Below are 19,769 nucleotides of genomic sequence, written 5' to 3' on the forward strand. Positions count from 1 at the left end.
TTACCAACATACTTCAAAATGTCTCTCTCTGTGTGTGTGTGTGTGTGTTTCAGAGGAAAGATATTCTTAGGGATTTGGAACTACATTAGGGTGAGTAAACTAAATCATTTTTCATTTCAAGTCAGGAATTTTAATCGGGAATATAATAATGGCTCATATAGTATGATATGGAGCTCATACTCGGAATACAACCAAACTGAGTAAAATGTGCAATTTGGTGCAATTTGACATTTAAATGCTTAGTTTTATGATCAAAGCTCTGTAGTTTTTATTGTGGGTGCGTGACATATAATTCAGTGCAATATAATGATTGATAGACAAATAAAAAGTCATCATACTTAATTCTGAAACTTTAACATGATTTTTCTAAAAATGATGTATGGCTAATCAAGTAAACCTGAGTTGTTTCAGTGTTCATCTTGAAATATTACTAACAATATTAAAATTGTTTACTTCATAAACATATTTTTTAGAATTATATTAAGGCATTTTTTTTAAGCAAAGTTGATTATTGATCATTTTGAGGCTTTAGAGATTTGCACATCAAATATAATACAGTAGGCTTTTTAAAGTTAGGACTTTAAAAAAGGACGTGAAACTTTGGATATGAATTAAATGAGACACAATGTATTCAGTTTATCAAAAAGGGGTTTATTGTGTTTTCCCACACCCCTAGAGTTATATATAAAAAGTAACAAGTTAGATTAAGAAAACGTTTAAGAAATACAGGGATTAAAACATAAATACATGAACAGTATGTTTCTGGAAAAATACATTATGTAAGAAATATAGAAAGATGCGTTATGGTTCTTTTTTTTTTTTTTGCTTTTTTTTGCTTCTAGCCTAATAACGTCTGCATTGCTTCTGGTCTCAGTGGCAATAAAGTTAGCCTGCTTTGGATAAGGCACAAAAAGATGTCTCTGATCTCTAAACTGGTCCATCTCAACAATGCCATTAAGTTTCAGAAATATACATTTGGTGATCCAGTGATCATACGTAACCAGTGTTATTGCTGTATAGACAGTCCATTCTTCACACAGTAGTTTAATGTCAGTAGATCAATGAGTCAATCTCCCTTTTTTGTTGTGTCTGACTCAACATCGGAGTAAGATCTCTGTAATCCAATGGAAATGGGAGGTCAGTTACACAGTGTTACAGGTCAGCCTCCGAACGGTCAGAGATCGTCTGCTTCCTCTGAGCTGAAGCTGCTCCTGCGGCTGCTCTCTTTGGACGCCGCGGGCGATCCGGCAGAGAGGAGCGGGTCGGTCCCAAAGGGCGAGAGAGGGTCATCCATCAAGATCTCGTCCAGCCGGTGCTCTTCTTTCAAGGTGCTGCAGAAGAAGTCAGTGAAGTGGGAGAGAGGATCGGAGTATGTGTTGGAGCCGTCAGTCTGTTCAACCATGGCTGCCGGTAAGGGTGCCCGCTGGGTGTATTCTGGGTTGCTCATGTCCTCCTGAGGATAGACGAGCGGCTGGCCTGGCTGTGGCGGGGCCTGAGTGCTCTGAGGGGCCGGTGTGACCATCTGATGCTGCTGTTGTTGCTTTAGAAGGTGTGATGAAAGTTCAACAGCTCCCATAGAAGCAGCCATACTGGGCAAACCATGAGCGCGAGCCTGGATTTCCAATTCCTGCCAATGATAACACACACAGGCAGGTGGGTTAAAGATGAACTGGCCATAAACTAATAGAGAACACCCTGATTTGGTCTCTTTTGCTGGAGGCCTTCATCAGCCCCAATTGGGAGATCATGTGCCATAAACACATGAAGGGATGCATTCAAATTCCTAAACTCATGCATCGCAATGCTATATTCTAAAGCTAAAGTCCACCCAGCAGGGCTTCCCATGAAAACAGGGCAGCTAAACAGTGTGTGAAGCACAATTATTAACGTACCCAGACCTTTGGGCTTAAGTTGCCACCATTGCGACAGTTTTTGGCAAAAGTATTCTAGAATGCTCAACATTTCAACATCATATTTATTGACTGACACTCATAGTCAGTTTGGCATCTGATTTTAGCTCGTGATATTTTTTTTGTGTGCGGTTTTTTATTTTATTTTTTTTACATATTTTATACATTTATAATATCTAATATCTTTTGGGCTTAAGCTGCAACAGTCAAATTTTGGGTGAAAATATTCTTAAATTGGCCAAAATGTATTAATCTTAGTGTATTTTACACTAATTTAAATGCCAAATAATATAAGTTGAAAAAAAACATTTGCATATTAGAAAAGCCAAATTAATCCAAATATTTTACACCGTTTATACGTTTAGAAATATCTGACATTTTGGCCTTATGATGAACCATCATATTTCTTTGTTAAAAATAATCTTAAATTGGCCAAAAAGGTATTCCTTTACGTGCTTTTTACTCTGATTTAAACGGCAACTAAGATTAGTTGATGAAAATAACATTGTTAACATTTAGACACTTTTGCAGGTGTCTACACTAACAGCTATGGCCTCATATTTTCCTCTTTTCATTACTCCCATACATTATCTGTAGCACAGACAGTTTAAATGAGCTATTGCATTGCCTCTTAACATGGGTATCTTCAGACACTCAACTGAGGCATTATTAGCATTAGCTTTTAGATAGGGAGCCTCGGGGTGATTACTCTGAGGGCTAATTGCGATGTCTTCACATGTGTGAAGAAGACTCGCACTCAGTCTGTGAATATGTCAATACCGTGAAAATGTAATGCATGAATTCAGACGGGGAGCCCAGCTCTTCAAAGTTATTAGCTCTCATAATCTAATTCCAGGCCCATTCCGCTCCTGACGAAGCTGTAGCTGCTATTTATTCATTTATTAAGTTTCAAAGCGGGGTGGAAAGGCGGTTACAAAGATCAGTAGGAGCTGTTTTTGTACCTTTGTTTTGAAGGTGATCAAGTGACCAGTTAAAACCACTATTTACAGTTATAAAGTATGTTTGAGTGTCCAAGTATTATGCAGAGCAAGGTTAGGCAATAATTAAACATGGCCTCCTAAATGTTCTTATTTAATGGTGGGAAGCCCAATGCATTATAAAGAATCACTTAGTTTGCATGATAAGTGTGATTAATTTATTCACTGATCAAATAAACAACTCACCCATTCATTTTTTTAACTGATTCGTTTTAGTCCGTTTTACCTGGACTAAAATGGCATCTAATTTTAGTTGGTAAAAAAATAACATATCATGTCACTTCCCTTTGCATATCTTTAAAAAGAAAAAAGAAAACCAGGTGTTTTATATATTTTATGCATTTATAATATCTGAACTTCTGACCTTAAGCTGCAACCATCACAAGGGTTTATATATATACACATTTTTTTTTTTTTCTTAAATTGGCCAACATTTCTTCTTCATTCTGATGCATTTTACTAAATTGTACTCTAATTAAAATGGAAACAAATTTTAGTTTACAAAAATTTAAATATTTGCTGGTTGCCAATTCATTTTTGTCTTTTTTTTCATTTCTTTTTTTTTGCAGGGAAATATTTAGTTAAATGCTGCTGTTTCTTTAACTATTTTTGACTCAGTTTCATATATATATATATATATATATATTTATATATATATATATATATATATATATATATATATATATATATATATATATTAATAATAATATATTAATATATTAATAATTATAATTCAATTCTGTCAGCCCAATTAAGATTTTCTTGTTTCAGATAAATGCTCCATTTGTAGAATTCAAATTTAATCTGATAGTTTATAAAGATATTGTAGTCTTAAATAGCTTCAATGTAGTAGTTCCACTTTTTCAGCACTTCATTCCTCTTTTTAGTGTTCTCCCTTGTCGCTTACTCCTACAGCCATCTTTTTCTTGCAGTCTCTCATGTCTACATCTGATTCTCTTGTTCTTTTTTAGTCTCTTTACCTGGATTCGTAGCAGGAGTCTTCTGTTGGCCTGTTCTAGTTTCTTCTGTCGGTTCTCGAGATCACGGGCGTGCTGCTGCTCTTTCTGCAGCCACTTAATGTATTCCACCGAGGCCTTGAGGATTGTCCCTTTGTTCCAGCGCATGTCACTGCCAGAGAAACGGAAAAGATAACCTTTCTCAACACCTTTGCATCAGCAGAACTTTCATACACTGAGAAAAGCCTCACAAGGGTCGCCTTTTTTCACCAGGACTAAGAAACTGTGATTTACATGGCCAATTATTCATTCTCGGACATTACCTTGCCTTTGAATGGGAATTTTAATGGAATAGTTAAGCACGTCTGCAGAAAGACCATTCTACGGCTCCTTGTACGGTAAAATTAATCCCTGAGCAAAAATAGGTGTCAGAAGAGGTGGAAAAAAAATTGGAGTTCGGGAGCCGAAGTAAAGTGCAGTCATTCCCGATACCATTACTTTTTAAAAGGAGGAAAGTGTGGTGAAATTGTCTCTTTCTTTGGAATAAGATGTTGGCCTGATCGCAGCTAATAATCTCCTTTATCTTGTGTTAATGGCAAGGTGACAGCACTAGCCTTCCATTTCAATTCCATAAAAAGTTCAATTAAGCCGGGGCAATGGACTCGCCGTCTGCACTGTTCTTCATCTCTGGGTTCAGTTGTGCTTAAACTTTAGTTCAAATGGTCCACACTTTGCCTTGAACCTCATTTTCATCATTCAGATGGGGGTCTGGTCGCTCTGTAAGTATTTCTTTGAGAAATGAGCACTGTGCTGTCATTTTTTCTACTTTAATGTCATTTTGCCCTGTATTCATGAGTCTATCTCTGAAGTGATTTTTTTTTGTTCTTTTCTCAGACTTTTAGAGTTCAGCTCGACTTTTATTGCGTGAATCTAGAAGATTTTGACTTACGGGTCATTTGACTTCGGTATCAGCGTACCGAGCTCCTTGATCCTGTAGTTGATGTTGTATCGCCGTCGTCTTTCAACTGCCAATTGAGAACAAAGTATGTCATACACCACAAACCTAATATATATTTTAAGCAATATTAATGCTTTGTTAAATTAAAATATGAATGGTGTATTATTAAATATAAATAAATAAATATATAACCCTCATATTTTGTTGAGAACGGCTTAATTGTGGTTAAAAATTATTATATTAATAGATTATTTATTGTATCACAGAGCAACCAAGCATTCAGAGATGTGCAACTTTGCTTCATTTTGGAGTCATTTTGAGCCCCATTTAAGCACACCATAAAAAATTACATAAAATCATAAAATAAAAGTCTTTGTTTAGTTCTGTTAGCAATAGTTTCTTGGGAATTTTGGAAAAGCATCAACCTTGTACTTAAAGGGACAGTTCTCCCCAAAAATGAAAATTCTATCAACATCAACCAAAAAAGTAGATATTTTGTAGAATGTTGGTAACCAAGCAGTTGACGGTAGCCATTTACTTAAATGGTATGAAAGAAGTACTATGGAAGTCGATGGCTACCGTCAACTTTTCAGTTGCCAACATTCTTCATAATATCTTATTTTATGTTCAACAAAAGATAGAAACTCATAGAGATTTGGAATGACATGAGAATGAGTAAATGTATGCTGGATTTTCATTTTTGAGTGAACTTTTCCCTTAACTATTTTTAAGTACCTCTGCTTAAGGCCTCCAAATAAAACATCATTTATTTTTTTAAATGTAAAGATCCCTTACTTAGATTGTGGTTGTTTTTTTTCTGTCTTTCTTTAGCCATGACTCTGGTGTCGTGTTCTGTAAGAGAAGAAAAGATGGGAATGTTATTGCAGAAACAAATAAATGTATATCCAAAGGTAATGTGAACACCATGCTGACGCAAAATGTGTCTTTAGAAAGCTGCCAGATTATTAATGTCCTCAGTTTTAGCAACTTCCTCAAGATTCCTGACCCCTGCCTAACACTCACAAAACAACACTAACCTCTGTTAACCCATCATATGCTGCCAAGCAATCAATACAAGCCCTCTTTTTGTGTGTGAATAAGCTGTTTTCATTCACCCCAGACTCGTCAACACCAGATCTCTGTCTTAATGTAGAAAAGCTGTGTATCTTCTTTTAATCCTTCCTGACCTTGCGATTAACTGCTGACATCCCGGACCGGGTGAGGAGGAGGGAGGCTTCTGCATTCATATTCACATTCTTCTAAATTATATAACTGGGAGCAGTGATTGGATTTTTCAATTCATTTCTGCTGATTTAATAAGGTCATTTGAGCCGCGCATAACCAAACAAGAGTGCCGTGTAGCACGCTTATGTGAAAAAGACAGTAATGCACTTATTTTTCTGCCGGAGTGAAGAGTTCTCCAGGCATCCTTTCTATTTCCTGAATCAATTAGCTGTACTTGATGCATGACATTCATAAGAAAAAAGGCGCCCATAAAGGAGGCATTGTGCCATGTCTATCATTCTAAGAATACATGCTACCATATTCTGCTCATTGAAGCATTGATAATGAAGAATGAGAGCAACACAATGGTGAGCTAAGTGCGGAGCGTGCTGACTCTTAAAATAAGACAGCTGGACAGTAACATGAAACATACAGCCTTGTGTTTGGCTTTCAATGCCAGGGCTTTATGGGATAACACATATGGAATGAACCCGTCTGGGTTTGCTTTGCTAGATCTATTTACAGTATGCCCTTGAATTTTATTTATTTAACTTATATTTACATGTATGCATTTGGCATTTTTTAATGTAGTGAATTCAGCATATTTGTAATCATATTTTCATACTGACTTAGATTTTTTTCATCAAATTATACCATGACTAAAGTGTAACAAAGAAACATTACGTTTTAGTAGTAGTGCTATATTTCTTTATATTTATTATGAAAACATTTATCATATTATAACATATAATTGAAAAATAATAATATTAAAAATGTAAAAATATTCCAAATGCATAAATGTAAATACACACGAGAGTTTTGTGGTGATATTGACATTTTGCAAATATTTTTGTTATGATTATGGTTGCTTTTTCCAACAATTTTATTTTAAATAGATTATAAGGTGCACTATGGGACTGTAAGTCTGCACTTTAAATAGTTTTTTTAAGTACATAATATTCTATTATATATATAAAGGATAATACAAAATAAGTTTCTTTCTGAAATGTCTTTGCTAACACCACAGATCCTGCTGGGAAAGACGTCTGTGCCCTTCTGTGCTCCGTACCTATGACTTCCATTTTAACAGAGAGCATTGTGGGCAGTGAGAAGCAGTCATACCTTGTTCAACGCCGTACACCTCCTGCATGATGTTGTTCAGGGAAACCTTCAGAGGAAAGAGACAAAGTAAGTCTAGATTTACACAAAGGCATTAAATTTTCCCCATGTGGGGTTCTTCTTCGTCTATATAATCTTTTATTGTGCCGCATGTAATATTTTAGGTGTTTAATGTTACATGCCTGATTTTAACTTTCTGTATATTAAGAATAAAAGCCTAAAACATCATACACTATCTGTTAAACAGAGTCTCTTTATTTTGACTACTTTTTTTTTTTTTTTACACTAGTTTTGAGGAATTAGAATGTGTTGAATTCAACTGGAGGTGCTTTATTTTTCCAAATGAAAACAATCAAATGTAAAATATAAAACAAGTATGTTTAGTATTTTATGAATGAAGGGTGTGTAAATTCTGGATATATACAGAGCTTATATGTGCACACTGTAATTACATATTGTTCACAATTGTAAATAAAACAAAGATTATTGGAGTTTGTTTGTCTTTCATTTTTTCGACTTCAAAATGTTGCATCTAACTCAATGCTGTTTCTTTGTAGTTGTGACATTTACCAGCAATGTCCATGTTTCCATACTATTTTTGTGCAGATTCAGTATGAGCTTTAAAAGAGCAGAGAAAATCAGCAAACAGATGCAGTGCTTAAAAAAACAAAAGAGGGCGCCATGGAGAAGGGGATTTTTTTTATTTTATTTTGGCTAAATAATGAATGTTATTTTAGTATCATTGAGATACTATTGAGATAAGATTATAGTTTATATGAATTTATTTTAAGTTTTACATTAAGTTAAAGTTTATTATTAGTATTATTATTAGTTTTAGTTAACTATAATATGCCTGAATTGAATATAATTGAAATGTCTTCTTTTTTTTCGGACTACCAATCCCACAAAAGCCAGAGTTGTGAAAGGCCAATTTCTGTCAGTGTTATGGATGAAAAAACGAAGTGTACAGGATTAAATAAGAGATCAGAGCGTCAGAGAAAGTCAAAGGCGGCAGGCGTTATAGTGTTTCCTCCGCTCGTTCACGCTCTCCATTATCTCAGTGGGGGGGAAAGAGCTCGCTTATCAACATGAAAGATTGCCGAGCCCCTTGACTGTTGGCGTCGTAATCGCTTCAATCCATTCCCATCATGTTAGCAGATATGTTGACACGGGGAAACAGCTTGATGCGTCGTGCTGTATGACTAATTAGAGCGAATTGATCCGTTTAAGCATGCTATCATTTCTGAACAAGTCCACTGGGAGAGAAGATATTAGCTCAATTCGATGCTTGACTGCTTACTCAGATACAAAACTATTGCTCGCTCCTTCTCTCTCTCTCTCTACTTCCTCGCCTTATTCATTCCCATCATATTGTTTTCAACAGAATCACATACCTCTCCAGTGAGTTCAGGTGTTGCTGTAATCACGACTCAAGTGATGCTTTGTCCTTCTACAGACGTCAGCATGACCTTAACAATTTCATGCTGGTCTCACACATACTTGGGCCACTTGTTTGCCCACATGCTTACGTAAGGCTTTTCATTGGCTCGAACTGAAATGCAATTCCTCCGCAGAACATGCATTCAGTTATTTTCTCTTGTTTTGGAGGAGTAATCACTCATTAACATAGTTGGGCTCTTCTAAGACATACCTCTCTGCACGCCGACATCATTACCAGACTAATCTGTATTGTTCCACTGTTTGAAGTCTGAGATTTAAGTCTGTTCCCCTTTGACTCTCAGCTGGATTCAGTGTGACCTCACGCAAAGACAAACCCCTTTTCACAAGCATGCCAAAGTCTGGTGTTATTAATGTGTTTAATTCATTATAAACGAACTTAGCTTATATTTTAGGATTCAGATGTGTGCCTTTTATGTACTTAAATATAATTGGTTTTATCATTTTTATTTTATTACATTTACACTTTACTAAAGAGTTAACATGATGCTTTAAAAAGCTATTTAGTTGTAGTTTTTCTAACACTATAAATGTTTTTTTTTTACATATTAAAATTACATAATGACATAACATAGTATTTAATATAACTTTTGATATTGATAATTATTTAATAGTTATCAATATTCTACAAATATTAAAAAATTATACTTATAACTATGATTTCATACACAGTACATATTTCAGTGGTCGTCATGACTAAAATTATTATAGCGATAAAATATTCATTATTTATTTCATTTTCTAGAATTAATTTGAATATTCAAGTATTATTATATGTAAATGATTATATAACATAATGTTCTACTGTGAGTTAATAACTCACAATATTTATTTTGCACTATTCATATATATTTTCCATGATATTTTGACTTTTAGTTCAGTAAAATGTTGACTCATTTTAATTAGCAGAAATTAATTCTAATTTCCACTGTACTTTTTACACCCCTATACACAGGTCGTTATTAATAACAGTTCGGCACAGTGAAGAGATGAACTTGGCTTATACTTACATTATTTTGCATTATGAGGCCTGGCTCCATACAATCCAAACCCCCATCTTTGAACCCGGTTTCAAGGCTAATAAGATCATCAATAACTTCATCCATTGGAAACTAAAAGAAAACAGTGATTATAGCGCACTCTTTGTCCTCCATCAAAAGTGGTTGAATTGGTCACTCTGGGATGTTTGTTTGCTTGTTTTGAGTTTCATTTTCACTATCATCTCATCAGTCATTGAATCAATGAGAGACGTGTGAATAAAACTGGGCCACTAATCTAATAACGGATGATTCATCATCTCAGACAGACGACTGTGAGGATGAAGCACCTCTTATCAGAGTAGGTGACCCCTCTTTTCGATGTCAACGTGATCAGAGCTGAATGTTTGAAGTTATTGATGAGTAAACACACACACGGACTGTGACACAGGTAGATGAGATCACAGGAAGTACTCACCTCACTGTCGTGATTGTTGGCCAGCGTGAGCAGGGTGACGGGGCTTCCTGGAGTGCTACTGTCGCTCACGGGTGGCATGTGTCCGTTGCGCATGACTGGCACCGATCCCAGGGCCTGGCCCGAGTGAGGATGGCCAACCGAGTGGGGCTGGCTAGCAAGTTTGCTGCCCAAAGTTAGGTATTGCTTGACCTGCTGGGCCTGAGTCTGGTGGAGGTGGTACTTGGAGTTCTCCAGGCGATTCTGAACCTTCAAAAATAAGAGACAATATTGCATTTTTAGCTAATGTAGGTCTATAAATTGTCTTTAAACTTGCGTGTCTTTCATATCACTTTTTCCCACCAATATTAGGCATCTGTGCAACCAAAACCAGCAAGAAAATATTCTTAAAGTATATACCATGCCCAACATCTCATTTTAAGCACATTACACCAATCACCTGCTTAAAATTCCCCTAAAAGTGACTTAAAGGAATGGTTCACCACCAAAAATGAAAATTGTTTCATCATTTACTCTCTCTCAAGTTGTTTCCGAACCTGTATGAGTTTCTTTCAGCTGCTGGACACGCTTTGAAGAGTTTTGGTAATCAAGCAGTTGATGGTAACCATTGACTGTAGCAAGTTTGTTACACAGAAACTCATACAGGTCAACTTAAGGTGAATAAATGATGCCAGAACTTTTATTTTTGGTTGTATTATCCCTTTAACCAGTATAATCCAACATCAGGCAAAAAATAAAATGAAATGAAACCAATACGCAGTACAGTTGACCCAAATATCATTGTTTACTCACCCTAATGTTGTCCTGTAGGACTGTGGAACACAAAAGAAGATTTTTTTTTTTTGTCTAAGCAATGAAAGTCAATGGGCACCAATGTTGTCTTTGGACCCCATTGAGTTCCATTATATGAACAGAAAATCTTCAAAATGTCTTCTTTTGTGTCCTGCACAAGAACGAAAATCCTACAGGTTTGGAAATAACATGAAGGTGATTAAATAATGACAGCACTTTAATTTCTGAGTGAACTACCCTTAAACCAAGCCGCAATCGGCTCTCGTCTTGCTCAATTTAAAGCAGAACCTAGCAAGTCCTTACGCTGGAAACTCGAGCTCCGTCTCTCATCTTGTAGAAACTACAGTCAGTTAAATGTGGCATTCTCAATCCCTGTACGTCCAGAAAGGTTAGGATCCCAAGCTGTAGAGAGGAAACCGAGTGACTGTCCCGTCTTGTTCCTGTGCGGTCTTATAAGCAAGCAGGAGGATCTCACTGACCTAATTAGCACTAAGGCCAGGCCTTTCCTTTTTATCACAGGTCGTAGTAATCACCTCAAGCAGAGAGATTACGGATCTGACAGGTTTGATCACCACAGGGCCCAGATCTTTCGCCTATATCCCTCATTCGCTGGGACCGCCCAGTTCGTGTTTGCGTGAAGCGGCCAATCCCAGACTTCCCCCTTCTGCCACTTCTGCTTCAGGGGGTCCGAGACAAATACTGCTTGTTCTGTGCGGTTTCCAAATGGCCCGGGGGCCCATCTCTGGATCAGACTCACTAGACAACATTGTCTTGTATCTGTTCTCAAAAACTAACTATCGTGAACCCGGCCGCTCCTCTAATTTTAGTCTATAAGATATCGTAAAGCTAAATATAGGAGGGAATCATTCATTCTGGGTGATGGAGGCGACCTCTAGTAGTCATTATTATGTGTCTACGCTCACAAAAGCACAACTGTTAAGTTACTTTTATGGCGCTTGGAGTATTTTCGGAAAAATCCAAAAATGACAGCGGACCAAAAAACACTCAATTGTGTGAACAAAAGTTGTTTAATTTGATCAAAACGGCTGTTTGTTTGAACAAAAGAGACATTTATTACTCACGCTCGTTGAATCAGAAAACATTTGTTGGATTGCAGACTGTATCGCCCTTCAGTGGAAATCTTAAATGGAAAATATTATCCCATATGCACCGAAATAGTTATTTAAGCCCTTGAAGGATGAATCCAAGGACCAAATCGGATCTTCTATGCCCTTCTGACTGCGTATTCAACAGTTCAGCGGAGGTCTGTCTCTGTTTATCAGCCATTGCAAAGCTCTTTTCATTACACATACTGGATTTGGCTTGAAAAAAGACCTAAGAGTGTAACTTCTCTCTTATCCCAGGCAAAGGTGAAAGAAGCCATTGTGTGTCTGAGGGCTCATCTCTGCAGTGGGGAAGGGAAAGGGTTATCCTGCCCACTGCTGCTTGTGTTAGAGGGCCATGTCCTTGACTCACATCTACCCTTTCAGTTGTGAGCGCAGGATATACGACTAGTAACTAATTACATAAAGCCTGTAATGTAATTGAAGTTGAAGTGATTTTTTTTTTTTTTTTTATCACAAATGCAGTGTAGACAATGAAAGCTCTGTGTGAAGATGCATTAGACACCATATTTAAACCAATATCAGACACTCTAGAAAGTTCATTTACTAAACATTCAGCATGCAGAATATATTCATTCAAAGAACTGTGTGTGTGTGTGTGTGTGTGTGTGTGTGTGTGTGTGTGTGTGTGTGTATATATATATATATATATATATATATATATATATATATATATATATATATATATATATAGGTAATATATTATATTAATGGTTGTATTTTATATTATATTTAATATAACAAGGCACAAAAAGCAATGACAGTATTGAAGTACACAACGTCTTAAGTCTAACAAACAATATCTTCACAGTTGCAGATTAGTTAGAAATGAATATATATATTAAAATTTTAAAAAAGTTTTTTTACAAATCAATTTTATATGAATATGTATATATATGAAAAAAAAAAACGTTTTACCTTAATTTGGACTGTAAATGTGCATCTTGTTTGGAAACCTGTCTTGAATGTCGAGTATAATCTAATGTGCTTGTGTCGGTGTTGCTTAATTTTGTTTCAGGATTAGTCAAGTTCTGGTTTCACTTCAGAAAAATCTGCGTTTTGAAACACTGGGGAGGGGAATGAATTTTACCGGCTGTACCAATCATGGACAAAACCTTTTCTTGGCTAAAAGGTCAGGTATTATGGTAAGTTGGAAAGAGAAGTTTAATCAATGCAATATAAACTTATAGTACATGGTTTTACTCTGACAGATGTGAATGAGAGCTTTTTTTGTTTTGTTTTGTTTCTGAAGAAATCAGACGTGCTATACTGAATATTCCTCCTCAGCATCAATGCTGTTAGACCACAAACATTTCTGAGGGGAAGAGAAAGTAAAGCGCGCACACACACACACATTCACTAAAAGAGCAGAATCACATTCACATCTAATATGGTTCCTTTTCCTTAAAAAAGATTGTCTAAGATTGTGAATTTATAATTTGATGATGTTTTCTTGCTATTTTGTTGTATGTTAAAGGAACAATAAACATATTTTAGTAATCTAGTCACACTAAAAAATGCAATCCATCAATCCAATTATCATTCATTTTATATAAATACAACTTTCTTTTATTTTATATATTTATGTTTTTAGATTAATTTTCTTTATTATTAAAATATTAAGAGAAATATAGCTCTAGCATCATATTGAATCATATTAATAATTAACATTTTTGCTAGAGTCATAAACAAGCCTATAGTACATAATTATATTTATGCATTAAACACTTTTATCAACAACAAAAAGAGTTAGTGTGTGTGTGTATTCACTGGGAATCAGGTCCATGACCTTGATTGCCATGCTGTATTCTACAAGTTGAGCAACAGGAAGTAATCTCTCCAAAAAAAAAATTAAAAAAAAACTATTTCACAGATTCAGAGTAATTCAAGTTCAGCACAAACTCACAAAAATGTTCATTAAAGCACAAACATGATGTTTTCATTAACATTACACTCAAAGACACACAAACGGTATTTGAACTTAAACTCTCATGCGGCTATGATCTCAATTTCTCTCTCTCTTTTGCAGGTACATACCGGCAGCAGTTGGATCTCAGTGATAGAGATGACTTTAACCACACAGCAACCGCTCATGGTCCAAAAGAAGGCCTTCAGGTGTCACGTAAGCAACATGCACAAACGGCCTGCAGTCTTGCCCTAAAACCACAACCCAAGAAGCGCAGGAGTCACTCAGTCCAGTGTGAATGCAACCCAGCTGGGAAAGCAGAAGGATAACTAAGCCGGGTGTGTGTGGCTTTCCTGAGCTGTGTGTGCAGAAACACTGGCCTGGAGAGGAAGGCATGACACAACAGCTTTCTCAGCTCTCCAGCTTCCTCTGTACGGGGATCGTTCCTGCTCTAGTGGTCAGCCAAAGGCCTGACAGAGGCAGATTTTCAGGTGCTAGAGACTCGTAGAGAGCATTTTGTTCTTGGAGTTTCCTGTCTGACCATCTTTACAGCCTTACTCAGCACATTCCCCTGAGAGGTTATCTCTTTAGCACACGGACAATGTGCATAAAAATGAATCAAATGAAGTGCGGACATGCTTGCTTGCATGTACATTCACACACGTTCACCACACCAACAAAGTAAACTTGAGCCTCTTGGGTTAAAATTACTGAGCAAAGCTTTGGTAATGCACATTGTTTTGACTGTTTTTCATTCAATTTCGTCTTCCAGGGCAACTTTTTTTTTTTATTGCACCGTGGATTTTTTCCCCCACTAACTACAGTAATATTTGTGGTTCTCTGTACAAACACAAATCTGCATTACTGCTGGTTTAAACCACAAAGTCGAATGCATTTTTTAGCAGTGTCAGTGTTTTAAGGTACGGCGGATAAGGAATTTTTGAAGGCCTGTTTTAGTTTCAAAGTGAAATAAAATAAAAAGTCACAGTTATGAGATATAAAGTGACACTATTTCAATAAAATGTATCATTGGAAATTGTTACAGTTGCAGTTTTGGAGAAATTAGCAATTAGAAACCGAGTCATATTGTGAGATTTAAATGTGTAGTTATGAGAAATTAAGCCACAGTTGTGATATATAAATATGTAGTTATGGACTGAGATATGGAGTCATATTATGGCATTTAATGGTGCAGTTGGAAGATATACAGTAAGGTTGCTATTTTGAGAAATTAATTCGTATTAGAAATTAAGTAGTAGCTGTGAGATATAAATTGCGATGTTGAAAAATGGAATCGTATTATGAGATTTGAAGTCACGTTTAAGCAATATAAAGTCATAATTACAAGAAATTAATTTGTGATTTTGGTATAAATTTGCATTTGTGAAATATGGAGTCATATTGTGAGTTTGTGAGAATTGTGACGTTGCAATTCTAAGAAATTGATCAGATTTCAAATCGCAATGGGAGAAATCTGGTTGAAATTTGGAGAAATTGAATCATACGGTGAGATTTAAAGTCACAATAGGAAAATATAAAGTTGCAATTTTGAGAAATTAAGTATTAACTGGAAGATATCAAGTAACATTGTGAAATATAAAGCCACAACTTAGCAATATGGTGTTGCCATTTTTTTTACTCATGCTTTTGTGCTTCAAAAATACGAAACTAATCAGAAAAATCAAGTACATTATAAAACTAGTATCTCAAATTCAGTAGATGGTTTGATCTGATGCCTTTATATTCAAGAAGATGCTTTGGAAGGTGTTATTGCAGAGCTCTAAAGTAGACAGGATGTGTATATCAGCATCCTTCTGTTGCCTTGTTTCCTGTGTTAAAGGAAATGCAGAGGAAAGTTTCTAGTAATGGACAGCCTTTGAACCCGTATGTGTGTGCGCTAGTATATCTGTATATGTTTGTATATTTACTCTTTACTGAAAGTCCTGGTTGGCCATTTTTCCATGTTTTTCTCTGGGCCCGGTTTGAAATCTCACCTTTGTTAGTTCCACATACAGTATGTATAAAACATGAGCTACTTCCTGTAAGAGTTGGGCCGCTTCTGAGACAAGACTTCAAAGTCCAGCTCACACATCTGAGAGCTGTTTTATCCAAGTAGAAAAGGAATGCATAATAACCAGAAGTCTTTAATGATTCATATATAAATTAAATATAACAACTGTATGATAGGAGTGCCAAACTGTCCTCCCTGAGCTCAGTGCTGCGATCCAGTTTATTAACAAAAAATAAATATGATGTCCAAAATTCTCTGTCCTTGAGGATACAGTCACCTCAAAAATGTAAACACTAAAGTCACTCTTAAATTTTTTTTTTTTTTTAATTTTTACATTTTTATTTGGTTCGTTATTTTGTTATTAAAAAATCCATAAATCATAAAAAAATTATTGTGGTTTTCACAAAAATATCAAGCAGAGACTTTTTTCAAAATAATACTAAGAAATGATTCTTGAGCATTAAATCAGCATATTAGAATGATTTCTAAAGGATCATGTGACTGCGGTAATGATGCGGAAAATTCAGCTTTGCATCACAGGAATATAAATTATATATATATAGTACAGACCAAAAGTTTGGACACACCTTTTCATTCAAAGAGTTTTCTTTATTTTCATGACTATGAAAATTGTAGAGTCATACTGAAGGCATCAAGGGCTATTTGAGCAAGAAGGAGAGTGATGGGGTGCTGCGCCAGATGACCTGGCCCGCCACAGTCACCGGACCTGAACCCAATCCAGATGGTTTAGGGGTGAGCTGGACCGCAGACAGAAGGCAAAAGGGCCAACAAGTGCTAAGCATCTCTCGGGGAACTCCTTCAAGACTGTTGGAAGACCATTTCAGGTGACTACCTCTTGAAGCTCATCAAGAGAATGCCAAGAGCGTGCAAAGCAGGAATCAAAGCAAAAGGTGGCTACTTTGAAGAACCTACAATATGACAGATTTTCAGTTGTTTCACACTTTTTTGTTATGTATATAATTCCACATGTGTTAATTCATAGTTTTGATGCCTTCAGTGTGAATCTACAATTTTCATAGTCATGAAAATCAAGAAAACTCTTTGAATGAGGTGTGTCCAAACTTTTGGTCTGTACTATATATATATATACACACATATATACATAGATTGAAAACACTTGCAATGTTTTTTTTTATGGTAATAGAAATTTTATTTTACTTGATTTGTTTTATTTTATGCGTTTTCTTTTTTTAGATGTGCTCATGGTAGTATTCACTTTTAATATTCCTTCAAATAAATGCAAGTTGGTTGGTTATTTTGTTAATGCAATGATATTCATACATTTTTAATCAAAACTTGCATGTCCAAATATTCATTATATGGTCTACAGGCACACTTCTGAATATAAAACTCTATTATAAGCACCGTGCATACTTGGTAGGCTAACATTTGGCAGAGGATGATCCAAATATTACTCGTTGGCAATGTTATACAAACAGCTTCATAGGCTGCTAATAGGTTTGTGCATTTAAGAGAGGGATGAATAGAAATTTTGTTCCCTTAGAACAGATGTGATTAAGTCTAATGCGATTTTCGATCTAAATCAATTACTCCTTCACTTCAATTACACCTGAGAGGAATTCACTCTACCCCGTCCCGTTCAGACCCACCCCCCTGTGCACAGGCAGATTTAATTGAAGAACCAATACAAACAGCGACTCTAATCTAATCTATTGAAGCAATCCGCTTCAAATTACTCGCTGAAAAGTAGATGTAGTGAATCCGATCAATAAATTGCTTTCATTAGGAAATGTATCCTCAATAGTTGGGGGTCGAACCACTTTTCGGACGCGTCTAACCGTAGCCCATGATTTTCAAGCACAGCCCCCCGCTTTGCACTGATCCCCTTAAAAACTCAAAATGACCAAACCGCATCACATGACTTCCCTCCACTCGCCCCGGCTCACAAAAAGGACCCAGCACTCTCGGGGCAAGGGCTTATGGGTAAGCTGTGGTTTTGAAAGGCCGTCTTTATCTGGGATTGGGCTAATCACTGGGTTGAATCACCTAAATGGATTTGCCCGCACTGTTACTTTTTGGCTGTGGACAGTAGTGTTAGACACATCGTAAGTTAATTTCAAGATTTATTACAGTGAGAGAAAGCCTGAGAATGTTTCTGATGTACACAAACATAGCAAACAGAAAGCAATATAAGTATTAATGAACGTACACCGTATAAATGTACACTATACTGTTCAAAAATGTGGGGTCAGTAGTAAGTAAAGTAATACTATTTTATAATTTATTCATCAAGGACACATTCAATTGAGCAAAAGTGACAGTAAATGCTGTTCTTACGAACTTTAGATTAATCAAAGTATCCTGAAAAGTGTATCACAGTTTCCACATAAAAAATATGAAGCAGCACAACTGTTTTCAACATTGGGAATAATGATTTCTGAAGGATCATGTGACACTGAAGACTGGAGTAATGATGCTGAAATTCTACCACAGGAATAAATAACATTTTATAGTATATTAAAATAAGAAACACTTATTTTAAATTGCATACATTTTTCACAATATTACAGTTTTTAAAATTCAGCCTTGGCGAGCATAAGCGACATCAGATCTTACCAACCTCAAATCTTTGAACATTTGTGTAGTTTTCAGGTTTTTTTCCTCACATGTTTTCTAATCCACCACTATAGACCAGACACTGAGGACCGTGTTACAAGCCAAAGTTTTATACTTATGCTTAGGGTTCTGTTCATATCACTAACATTAAGTATGAGGAATAGTAATCATAAGCACAGCTATCTATATTATTATATACTGATTTACCATGGTTGAAAACATCAGAGACTCCTTAATATTAGACCAGACAGTTTTATTTTGAGCACTCAAGCTCTCGTGTCATTGTCTGGTCTGTCTGTTGTAAAATAACTGAACAAAATCAATCCGTTTTACTTCAAATGTCATGAAAGATTGAGACAGGGGATTAAATCTGGCCTTTAAACACAGACTGGTGTCTTATTCGATTGGAAGAATGTGCATAAAGTGTCTAAACTCTTATTTATGAGTGTAAGATAAAAGCTGTATCAAATTTAACAGGTTGTCACTCCACGTATCCGCACATTTGCTGGCATTATCCTGAAATTTGAGTTTATAATGTGAGTGATCGTATGGCTTGTGGTCCAGAGTAAAATATATTTAGCTTTATAAACTTAACTTTTTTTTTTTCTTCCAAGTGCATATAAAGTGCATTTGTGGGCTAAATTTGCACAGCCCTGTTCAAAAGCTTTAGCTTGAGATATAGTCATTACGGCTGAAATCTAATTGTGTAAAATGAAATAATGCAATAGCTGTTTAATGAAGACTAAGCAGAAAATTAGATCAACTTTGACCTTACCCGAACTAATAATACGCGGTTTGAAGGATGACAAAGAAGAGTTTGTATCCATGTTCTCTTCAAGTCAGTGTCATTTGTGTGTGTGTGTGTGTATTGTGACTATAGAGAATCTACACAGCATCCATGTGCATGTGTGTACATACACAGAGGCACAAGTGTGTGTCTGTGCTGTAATGTGCATGACACTTTAAAGCAGCCATGGCTGTCTTGAAAAGTGTCAAAGCCTTCAGTCATCACAATGAGGCACATAAATCTATTGATAATACACACACACACACACACACACAGTAAGTTTGTTTCTGTTCAACGTTTTAGCTCTATTTCTACTCAGACATCAATAAATTGTCCTCAGTTTCTGTTATATTAAATGAAATGCACATTAAACATAGCGTAGCTACTCGAAACAAAGGTTTATTCATAAAACCTATAAAGTTATCAGTTATCAAAGAGAGGGTGAACTTTTCATATTTCAGACCTCTTTTCTGTTA

The 19,769-nt window shown here is 35.9% G+C and overlaps 1 protein-coding gene across 5 annotated transcripts in view; it reads right to left on the bottom strand.

Annotated features, from left to right (window-relative positions):
• Window positions 1–630: 630 nt before the first annotated feature.
• tfec (transcription factor EC) overlaps window positions 631–19,769 on the bottom strand; it is a 41,145-nt gene continuing 22,006 nt past the window's right edge. Inside the window, exons 1-8 of one of the 5 annotated variants that reach the window (XM_026209384.1) lie at window positions 14,029–14,337; window positions 10,079–10,324; window positions 9,634–9,735; window positions 7,169–7,214; window positions 5,618–5,674; window positions 4,814–4,889; window positions 3,889–4,036; window positions 631–1,627 (exon numbers count right to left, since the gene is read on the bottom strand). In XM_026209384.1, coding sequence (XP_026065169.1) covers window positions 1,175–1,627; window positions 3,889–4,036; window positions 4,814–4,889; window positions 5,618–5,674; window positions 7,169–7,214; window positions 9,634–9,735; window positions 10,079–10,324; window positions 14,029–14,085 — 1,185 coding nt within the window. In that variant the 5' untranslated portion in view covers window positions 14,086–14,337 and the 3' untranslated portion in view covers window positions 631–1,174. Of the gene's footprint in view, window positions 1,628–3,888; window positions 4,037–4,813; window positions 4,890–5,617; window positions 5,675–7,168; window positions 7,215–9,633; window positions 9,736–10,078; window positions 10,325–11,170; window positions 11,447–12,909; window positions 13,005–14,028; window positions 14,338–19,769 lie in introns of those variants that run through there. The other 4 variants (XM_026209385.1, XM_026209383.1, XM_026209381.1 and 1 more) reach the window with 4 other exon arrangements.

Source organism: Carassius auratus, chromosome 29 (genome assembly GCF_003368295.1).
Source record: "Carassius auratus strain Wakin chromosome 29, ASM336829v1, whole genome shotgun sequence".
NCBI classification, from domain to species: domain Eukaryota; kingdom Metazoa; phylum Chordata; class Actinopteri; order Cypriniformes; family Cyprinidae; genus Carassius; species Carassius auratus.